The sequence below is a fragment of the Caretta caretta genome, chromosome 2 (assembly GCF_965140235.1).
Source record: "Caretta caretta isolate rCarCar2 chromosome 2, rCarCar1.hap1, whole genome shotgun sequence".
NCBI classification, from domain to species: domain Eukaryota; kingdom Metazoa; phylum Chordata; order Testudines; family Cheloniidae; genus Caretta; species Caretta caretta.
Window position 1 is genome coordinate 36787016 of NC_134207.1, and position 10892 is coordinate 36797907.

General features: G+C 44.6%; 1 protein-coding gene across 43 annotated transcripts in view; it reads right to left on the minus strand.

Annotated features, from left to right (window-relative positions):
• RIMS2 (regulating synaptic membrane exocytosis 2) overlaps nt 1–4289 on the minus strand; it is a 737322-nt gene extending 733033 nt beyond the window's left edge. For 10 of the 43 annotated variants that reach the window (XM_075124984.1, XM_075124982.1, XM_075125005.1 and 7 more), the window contains exon 1: nt 3101–4288. In XM_075124984.1, the coding sequence (XP_074981085.1) occupies nt 3101–3276 (176 nt within the window). In that variant the 5' untranslated portion in view covers nt 3277–4288. Of the gene's footprint in view, nt 1–3100 lie in introns of all 43 variants that reach the window. The other 33 variants (XM_075124990.1, XM_075124989.1, XM_075124987.1 and 30 more) reach the window with 6 other exon arrangements.
• Between the last annotated feature and the right edge of the window lie 6603 nt (nt 4290–10892).

Genomic DNA, 10892 nt, shown 5'->3' on the forward strand with positions numbered 1-10892 from the left:
GACTTTCCAGCATAATTTTACCCTCCCATGTTATATTTTCATGGAATGGAATGATACAGCCCGTAATTCTTACTCAGACAAAAGTCCATTTCACTTCAAAAGAAGTTTGCCTTCAGTGGAAATTTTGCTTGAATAAGGAGTGTAGAATTTGGCTCTATCTGCATGATATCAATAAGAATAGTTAAATGTATATGTTGTATTAATGTTCTTGTTTTCTTTTAGAAATTGGGGGACATACCTGTCAAGAAGGTTAAACTGCAAAATATTTACTTAAGAGAGCAGAACAAATTTTTGCATGATATTTTTTCTAGTAAATATAGAAAAGAGAACATTTTTAGAATAAACAGTGCTTTAAAACTGTTAAGTGCATATTTCACATTAAATAAAGTAAATAAAATGTCTTTAGAAAATAACATTGATAAGTTGTTTACCTGAAACCATATCACTTCTCAAGGTCTTGTAAATTATTATTAACTCCCATTGACAACAATACTTCTATAAAATAGTTGTTTCGGTCCATCCTGTATATACATATTTTTGCATATAGTCTTTCCAATACCCTATACACAATTCTCAGCCTCCAGCACACCATCCCCCCACTGCTGTGTCAAGTGAAAAACTGAAATTACAGCGATGACACTCCTTAATGGGAAGACATTGGGTCAGCGCTTCAGCTGATATAAATTGACATAGCTCCAGCAATAGGAGGTTTGCATGTGAAAACAATGAGAAACTAAGCCTCATAGAATGCATATAGCTTCTCTCAAAGTTCTAATGAAGGGTGTGGTATCACCTTACTTTATTTTGTAACTGCATGCATTCTTTCCCCCCCCCCCCACAAACTTCCTTCTGTGCTGAGTGTGTTCTCATATAATAACAGAGCAAACTTAAATTTAAAAAAAATAGAAAATCTGTTTACACTTATAATCCTTACACTTAAACCATTTGATGTTAGTTGGAGCCTCTCGCTTTCTTAAAATACTGGGAAATTACTCTGCCTATAAGATGCACATTAGTGATCATTTATGAAATTCTTAGCCTTGTAACAACCTTACTCCTAAAAAATTAGATGACTCCTCATGCATATAGGTCACAATCACATTTAAAATACACATAACTCATGTTTAGATTTTAGAATTACACATGATTTTTCACTATAAAAAAAGTGATATTCTTACTTTCTTACAGTGAATGTAATTTTTAAAATCACAAATATTATCGAATCCAAAACAAAGTTGCCAGCATTATTTGTTAATCTTTAATGCTACTCTCATATATTGAAGCTATACTTCTGATTAATAACTTGTAATTTCATTTCTTGTTAATGTTTTTAAACACACAAAACTTTTAAGTTAAAAATGTATATTCTTTTATTTTGATTCTCCATATTATTCAGAAATGTAACAAATCTTTTAAGTACTTTAAAATGTGGGTGCCACAATTGTGTGAAATATATAATATTAAAATGTCAGCTATTTAATACTCTGAATTGCTTTTGATTATTTAGAATTAGAATGACAAAATTAGATATACACTGGAAGTCAAATTACATAATTCACACTGGTATTCTTCGTAATGTTGACATATTAAAGCATTTTTTAAAGCAGAGGGACAATGAAAAGGATTTAAGAAGTGGAGCACTCTTCTGCCTTCTATAACTGTTATTTAAAGAATATCCATAGTTTAAATTTCCACTAGCACATTCCTAATTAAACAATGACTGGAACACACACACTTCTGACCAAGCGTTAAGGCCCAGAGATAGCTTTTAGCTACAGATTTTGAAGGAACAGTTGAAGACCACAATGGTCAAGAGACAGTGTTGACTCATGCAGTTCTCTCTTTTTTGCCTTAACTGCTGATACTGTGAAAAAAATATTATGCTGCCTCTTTTCTGGCTTTTTCATATTTCCACACACAATACTGTGTATAGTAGTGTGGTTTTATACTTCTAAATCATTATAGGTGAATGTGGTGTTTTCACCAGATAGGGAAGCAGTTTTCATGAGTTTGGTAAGTAGACTTATGGGACAACCGTACGGATCGAGATTACAAACCCAGTATCTTCACGTTAACCTGCAAGCAATAGATCTGAATCCCTGCCCAAGTGCCTTAGATAGGTAAAAATCACCGAAGATTACAAAAAAAAGTTTGCATTTCCTTAGCACCCTTCACTTCCCGCTGCACTTCGAAGAAACAAAAATGCATTAAAATGTAGAGCCTTCCGAGACAAGTGCCCCCATCCCTGACAACGGCTGAGAGCTGGACCCGTCTGCAGACGGAAGGGAGGCGATGGAGAGACGAGGAAGGACAGCAGGGCCATAAACGGCCCCCACCTCCACCCCCGGGTCTGGACAGCTCCCTGGTGCTGAAGTTACAGAGCCGCTGTAAAAACGTGCTTCCCTCCTCAGCGTCTCGGCCGCTGGCAGCCTGCAGGCCCCGCCCGGCGTGTGGCTAGCGGGACAGGGTGTTAGGGAACCACAGGTGCCGGGGGCTGAGTCCCCACCCCGCGGAGACGCTTTCTCAGCTAGGAGAGAGGCGCGGAGCCGGGGCGGGCGGGCGACGCTGGTGGAGGAAGATGGCGGCTCTTGCAAACCCACTTGGAGACAGTTAGAGCCTAGGCCCCGGCCCCACATCTCCGGCCCGGGGTGTGGGGGCGAGCGGCCCCGGCGCCGCGCCACAGGCTCGGAGCCCGGCACACAAGCCAGGACCGAGCCCGCCCCCTCCCACCCGCCCTCCGGCAGCTCCCCCGCTGCCTAGACCCTTTTCCTTGCACACGCCGGGTTAGAACAGCAGCACCTGTGCGGCCATGTTGAGTACCTAGCCCCAGTCTCTGCCCGGTGCCAGCCGCCTCCTCCTGCCCCCAGAGAGCCGGGGGGAGGCGGGGGGAGAGGGCAAGGCACCGGGGACATGGAGCAAATACCACAGCCGAGCGGCCTCACCTCCACACGCCCATCAGCATCCCCCTCCCCACGGCAGCTAGGGCCCCGACAGAATCGAGCCCCCAGTCCCCGAAACAGCGCCGGGGCTGGGGTCGAGACCGCCACCCCGGCCCTCTCTGCGGCCCTGAGCGGGTAGGAAAGGAGGGGGCTGCCCTTACTTGAGCACGGACTGCTCCTTCTCTTCCTCCTTCTTCTGCCGCTCCATGACGGCCAGGATGATCTTCCGCTCTTCCTCCGTGAGGTGGCTGAGGTCGGGCATCTCCGGCTGCGGGGCCTGAGGTGGCGGAGGCGGAGGAGGAGCAGGGCCGCCCCGCGGCCCGACAGGAGCCGACATGTTTCGTGGAGCTCAGCCACGCGACGGGAGACGCGGGGCTCGCCTGGGCGGCAGCGGCAGGAGCAGCGGCCGCTGGCGCGGGGAGCGATACATACAAGTCAGTGCACGCGGGTCAATGGGCTGCCGGATGAATCAACAGCGCCCCGGGGAGGGGGCTGGCCGGGGAAGCCCGGCCTCACCCACACACACTCTGCCCACTCGTGAGGGCAGCCGCGGGGGGAGAAGGGAGGAAGGAGAGTGACGCTCGGGCCGAAGCGCAATGAACAGGGAGCTGGAGGACCAGGGACTTTGGGAGGGGGCAGCGGAACGGGCGCAGACCTGAGGGGGTAGCCAGACAGAGAGCCGGGGGCCGCGACTGAGCCCAGGAGAAGGAGCCAGGCCAGATTACGCTAACCCCGGTGCCAGGGGAAGAGTCCGAGCGCGGAAACCAGCGGCCGCGGGGACGCCAGGGGCAGGAGGCCGGCTGCAGGGAGAGAAGCTGGGGGTGTGGGACGGAAGCCCCGCCGCCCACGAGCGCCGAGCGGGGGCAAACCCTTCAGGGTGCGCGCGAGCCCCAGCCGCCGGCAGCTGTAGCCGGCTCATCCTTCCAGCCCGAGGTCCATGGCGGGGGCTGTGTGTGGGGCGCCGCTGACGGCCGCAGCCGCCGCCGCCTCCTGCTGCAGGTGCTGCCGCGCGGGCCTGGCCGCCGCCGCGCTCGACTGCTCTTCTCTCGGCTGCTGGATACAATCCGCCTAACCCATCGCCGCGCTGAGAGCGGGAGTCACGGGTGGGGGCTCGGCATCTTCCTGCCGGGCCCCCGCCTGGCCCGAGCGGCGCTTCTTCCTGCCGCGGGAGTGGCGGGGCTCCGCTTCTCGCGGGCGATCGACGCCCAGCCGGGGTGGGGAGGAGATTTTTTATTATTATTGTTATTTATTTATAAAGGCACAAAAATGGGTGCGATAAAAATCACGCGAGGAAGGACAAGGAGGAGCCAAGCGCCAGGGACGCGCTGGGAGGACCGAGCCCAGCTGCTCAAGGGGCGGACGCACCGAGGGAGGGGGGTGGAGAGAGACGCTGCACAGCAGCCGCTGCCGGGGCTCTCCCGAGAGGCGGGGGTGGAGAGGAGCCAGGGGAAGGGGGTGGGGAGAGCAGAGAGTGAGAGTGGGAAAGGCGGCCAGAGAAATCGGATGAGGAAGAAAGGGGTTACGAGGGGGCGAAGTGGCTGGGAAAGGAGCCCCTGAGGAAAGAGGAGACGGGGTCGGCCGTGGAGGCGAACTGGAGCAGAGAGTGCGATGGAGCAAAGGTACAAAGGGGATGGGAGCTAACCGGGTGCAGTGCACCGCTGAATGTAAGAGGGGAAAGCCGTGCACGCCAATATCTTTAGTCACACCCAATAACAGGAGAGGAGTCACGACAGTACAATTACTAAAAGCAGCTGAGCTGAGCTCTGCCCTGACCTGAGTGAGGGGTTCTGGGAGGGCATCGGCGGCATCCCGGCTGCTATCGGCTGGAGAGCTCAGTCCTTAGGGAGAGGGCTCAGGTTCTTCTTGACTTCATTTTTTCGCCTTCCGAAGCTGAAGAAAGTACAGGGCCCCGCCCCTTAGATCCAACCCAAAGTGTAGGAGAAAGTGAATAAAATACCACCCACCCACAATCCGAACTCTGGTCACAGAGAAGGAAAAGTCAAATTCGTACATAGCCACGTACCTTACGGATGTTTGTCTGGAATCAGAGTAACCTACTGAAAAGATAACAGCAAGGGCGAGTCCTAAAGAAACGAAACAAACATATACTCTTTGAATAATGTAAGTCTTCTGAGTTTTCTTTTCTACTCTTCCAACTACTATCTTAATACTCTCCTTCAATTAATATATCTAACGTCTATTTTCTGTCTCTTACTTATCTAATTTACTCAAATGAATTTTCTGTCTTTCTTGCTTCCCGTTCCGTAATATAGTACTTTTCTTCTTACTACTTTTCAGTTTATTTCTTTCCCTTGTTCCTTTTAATTACTTGGCTTTCTCCGTAGCCGTCAGAGATTCTTTATCTCAGTTTACCTAAACTCCATTACCTGACATGCATCCGGCGAAGTGGGTATTCACCCAGGAAAGCTTATGCTCCAATACCTCTGTTAGTCTATGAGGTGCCACAGGACTCTTTGCCGCTATTACCTGTCACAGACTCTTAACTGGAGCATCATTCCACAGACGCAAAGGGTAAGATTTGCCCGGAGGTGTTTGTGCTGGGGTTGGGGTTCTTTTGAGCGTCAGAAACAGAAACTCAGTGGCGCATTACAGTGGAAAAGAAAGGGAAAGGAGGAGAAAGTTTTCATGCACAACTGAATCTTTCTTCTACAATAGGGACCAGGTTGCACTGGAGAAAGCCTCTCAAAGCTCACCTACTCATCCCGCTTCCCCCCCCCCCCATTTCAATCGGAAGTAATCACACCTGGGGAAAGAACCAATGGGTGCCAAACAATGCCATTTAGCAACAATAAACGACAAATAACTTATCTGGATGCAGAACCACATGTAGTCCAAATCTATTGGTTTTCAATGTATTTATTAAAAGTACATTGAGATAGTCACCTGACATTCTTTTACATGATGTGTAATAGAAGATATTTCTAGTCAGCTTTATTATTACTACACACTTTATTTGGTGTCCATCAACATATTATAAAACTTACACTGAGAGATTCAAATTCCCAGTACGAGACCAAATAGCATACTCTGCTGATGCCAGCACCCTTTCACCTGGGCTAGGAAACAAAGATTTAACCATACAGAAAAGCCTGAGCAAAGTGATGCCTCTTCTAAAAGTGGCCAGATTTATCCATAGTTGTGTTTTCACAAGGCATGAATTCTAAGGAACAGCCTAAATCTCAAAAACACTCTGCCACCAGCACTCATAAGTGTTAAGTCTTTGGGAGAATAAGTTCCAGTGTACTGGAGGAACACAGACTAATGGTAAGTTAGATATGGTGAAGCCATGCTTTCAGTACCATATGCCTAGACTATTCAAGTGTGACTGTTTAAAAAAGATAACCAGTGACTTGAATTTCATCTAGTAAGTCTGTTTGTCAGCCTTCGGTGAAAGAAGGATATTCTGTTACCTGATGTGACTTGTACATACAGAAATAATGAGGAGTCTAGTAAGATCCCCCTTGACTGTGAACCATTTTGATACCAGTTGAGCAGATACAGTCAAATGGTAGAACAATTATAGCTTTCACCAGGTCCTCAAAGCATTTTCATCTGCCAATGAACATTACCTTTGTCTTGCCAGATTGGACTCCAACCAAATGGCTTTCATGTAGTGTCCAATTTTTGCCAGACACTGGGTAAGTTTCTGGGTCAGAAGAGAGAAAATGTCATGAGCATAGGGAATATGTTATAGCCCATATCATCTCATGATCTCTACTTATGAGATAACAGATGTTGAACAGAAGGGTCAACAGGACTACTCCCTGTGGGATTCCACACGTTAGCATTCAGGAAGGAGAAGTAATCACTCATCACCACTCTCTAAGAACTATCAGAAAAATTAGCAGAACCCCACTCTATGACAACTCTCTCCACTCTGCCAGCTCATGAAACTGTGTCAGTAACTGCCAATGCCACAAGGTGGAAGGGATATGAAAAAAAGTCTATAAAAATAAATCTAATCTAATCTGGGACCACAAACACTAAAATTGCCTTAATCATAGATGTGTTTAAAGCATGACATCACTACAGGGCAGAGTTAAGGTTGTTTGTGTGCATTACATAAAATACATTTAAACATGTTCACTGAATTTTCTAAGTTTATAATGATTGGTTTTGAAAATGTCAAAATGCCTTCTTTTTTTTTTACCCTTAAATTACTGATACGTATTCTCAGCCTTAATTTAAAATATCATATTTTCCCTCTCCCTTCCATATCCTCTGTCAATAAAATTGTAATTATAAATAAATCTGAGAATAAGAGCCAAAATCACACACACCTTCAGAGCTTTATCCAGGTATTTAATTTGCAAGTGAAGCAAGATCCAGAGCAGAAAATATTCTATGACTCATTGAAGAAATGGTCCCACTTGACTTCTCTATGCTCCATAGATCTCAAAAAATCTACCTTCTCTTTCTCAAATCAGGTCTAGCCATTATTATGCTCATTTTCGTGTAATTAAAGGGAAACATTACCTATTTATGTCCATGTCATCTTGCATACAATTTTCTCTCATGCTGTTATTGATATCTACATTAGATGGATGACTTACTGTTGAAAATGTACTTGAAGCAAACTTCTTCCCACACAGTCCAGAATAACTGCAGCAATAGCAATCCATAATTAAACAAACAAAATATCAATACTGGGTTTTATCAGCTATGGAACTCATTTTCAAGAAACAGTAATTAGTTATTCTCTCACTAGTGACATTTCTAAAAATGCTGAGCTTGATTTCCAAAGGTCCCGAGCACCTGCAGCTCCTATTTACTTCAGCTGGATTTGTGGGTGCTCAGCACTTTTGAAAATCAGATTCCCAGTTTTTAATCCTTCTCTTCCAATATTCTGTTAGATTTGTTCTCCTGCTGCACAGCCCTCAGCCTAAATTCACCCCAGCTGACTTTTGTCAGATACATCCTTCAGTTTCTTTTGGGTGGCCTCCAGAAAGGATTAAATCCCAGTTGCCTAAAGGTGTACTCTTATATACTCTTGAGGTTATTAATCCAAGTTTTCTGGTCTCATCCTTCTCCTCCAATGTCATGCTGCTGTCTCCAGTTTCTTAAACATTGCTGCACAAGAGGAGCTCCCAGTGAAATAGCAGCACTTAATTTTGAAAACTCTCACAAACCTCCTTTAATAGAGGCCTAACTATATTTGTTTCCATTTCCTACCTTGTAGCAGAAGTTTCAGCTAACAGTAAATGAGTTGGTAGCTTTGTCGATTAAAGAATTCTATCTCCAATTCTTCCTTGAAAAGATGGAGCTTAGTCCATCTTTTGGTTTTATATACAAGCAAAATGAACATTTCCGTTTTATCAATTTCTTTCTCTTAGTTTTGCCTTAAGTCCAACATCCATTTGAAAATCACCTTCATATATTTGATGTGAAAAAGTTTTAAAATCTATCTATATTGGACCAAGAATAGAGAAAAGTCAGATATCCTCATTCTTGCTTGAAGGCCTCCAATCTATAGTCTCTTGATGGACCAAATCAGACAGATACTAAGCATTCAAAGCATACAATAAGACCCTTCCTAGAGGCATCAAAGTACATTTTACAAGGGGCTCCTCAAAGTTCTGGGCTGAGAAGCAAAAATAGTTGCATAATGAAATTTGCAATACAACAATTTGAGATTTGCAATTCCTTCACCAAGCACTACAATATTGATATTCATTCCTTGGCTGATACAGCCTTGGGGCCTTCCAGGCTGCCCTCAGTTTACATTAAGCGAGCAAATAAAATTAAAATTACAACAAGTAAAAAGATCAAACCAGATAAGAATAATAAAGTAAACATTTCCATTGTTTCTCTTAGAGGGATTTATATTGCTTTGTATTTGAAGTTACTTTCCATCCAAGAAATTGCATCTTACTGATGGATATTTCCCATAATGTCAAGACCTCTGGATACTTTGAATGAGAAAGAGAAAATCGATTTCCTTATTTCATTTCTTGTAAAAGAGGGCCACCCACTAGTCTGCAAAGATTCCCCCACACTCATATTTATATATCAAACTCTTCTGGACAAAATTCTCTCCCAGCCTCAGAGATGAGGAGTCTTTGTCTGAGCCAGCAGGGGAAAGAAAAGCCTTGGCCACTTTAAGAATTGCCCTCCCCACTTTTTCCCCTTGTGGGGACTCAGCCTCCTCATGGGCTTGAGAAGAAGGGGGGGCGTGAGGACTCCTTGGCTGCCTGGATGGACAGAATGTTGCAGTGTAATCCTATTAGAACCTGTGCACTCAAAGGGAAGATTTATAATCCCTTTCCACTGCCTAGGGTGCCTTTCTGCACCGGGAGAAACAAATCCCACCCACCCCCCTTGGGATTAGAGTATGACCAAGGTTTTGGGCCTCTGGGTGTGTATCACGCTAGTTGTCTTTTGGGGCTAGGAAAGTTTTTCTGCCCGCTTTACTAGACTGGCCTATGCAGTGTGGGATTTTTCATTTTCAACTCTCCAGCCCAGGGATCTGGTGAATAGGTTAGCTTGTTGAAATATAGAAGGTGCCCAGTACAGGTAGTCATTCAATAGGAGGTCCCGTTCCCTGATAAACTAGAATAGAAGTGGATTAGGAGACAGCATTTCCTAAAGAAGGTGCAGGAAAGGGTTGGGGCTCCTAATGTCCGGTAGAGTGAGGAAAAACCACTTTCCTCTTTATCTCAACTCTTGTCTAAGGGGAGGATGATGGGTCCCCATAATGGTGCTGGGACTAGGTTAAACATGTGGGGGAGTGAGGGCAGCCCTTACCCCCAGTGGTACAGCTTTTGAAGGGAAGAATGACCTGTAATGAACAAGTTATTGCCACATAGTTTCCCAAATGTTTTACAGCAGAGCATCAGTTTTATGAATGACCAGTTCTATGAACCATTTTTCCCTGACAGAAAAAACAAATCACATAAGAAAAATGATGTTGATGAAGAACATGTCAACATCCCTTCTCATTCCGTGCACCATGTTGCAGTTATGCACTGTACCTACTGTAATTTTGAGATGTTCAATTTTATGAATGCCTCAAGCCCAATTGTTTCATAAAATAGGGGTTCTATTGTACTTAGTAAAGTTGCAGCCTAGATGAACCACATTTCTGATTATCTGTCTTTCTTCCTGGGGTGTCTGGAATAATTAAATGTACGTATATTGTACTCTAAATGTTGTTAATTTTATCAACAGTATCATGCTCCAATCCTGCAAAGATTTATGCACATGCTTAATTTTAAGTACAAGTAGTCCCCTTGAACTCAGTGTGACTGCTCACATGCTTAAAGTTAAGAATGTGTGTAAGTTTTTGCAGAATCAGCGACTTACTCATATTTTCTACCTTTAGCTTATGGAACTCATTTCCTGGAGTCAGAGTATGATGCTGCAGTAGTTCAGCAGAGTCAGTCTGAACTCAATGGAGAATTAAAAAAAAAAATCTAAAACAGCCTTTGTTGTAATAATCAAGTTTAGTGGGCAAAAGTTGGTATCTAGTGCCATCCATTACAAAACATAAAAATTACAGGTATGGAAACTAAATTTCTCTTCTACGCAAACCACAAAATCTTTTGTATTTTACATGGCAAATTAGTGCTTGGCAACAAGGGTGTAAGTGTATAGCACACCTGCTTGAAAAGTGCAGTGGGCTAAGCTGCAATCTGGGACTTTCACTGTGCTTTAACAAAGTACACATGGTGAGATAGTATGCACCAAACTGGTGTGCTGTAGATTCACACCCTGGCTTGCCACACACTAATTCACCATGTAGACAAGCCCCATACTTCATCTGCCATTGTACTGCCCACTTATCAAGCTTTGGGAGGTCTTTCTAAAGTTTCCTGCAGTCATCCCTAGACTTTACTAACCTAAGTAATTTTGCATCATCAAAAATTTTTGCTATTTAACTGCTCAACCCCATTTAATTGGTGAATTTCTAGACAAAAATGACTTTAAGGTTGA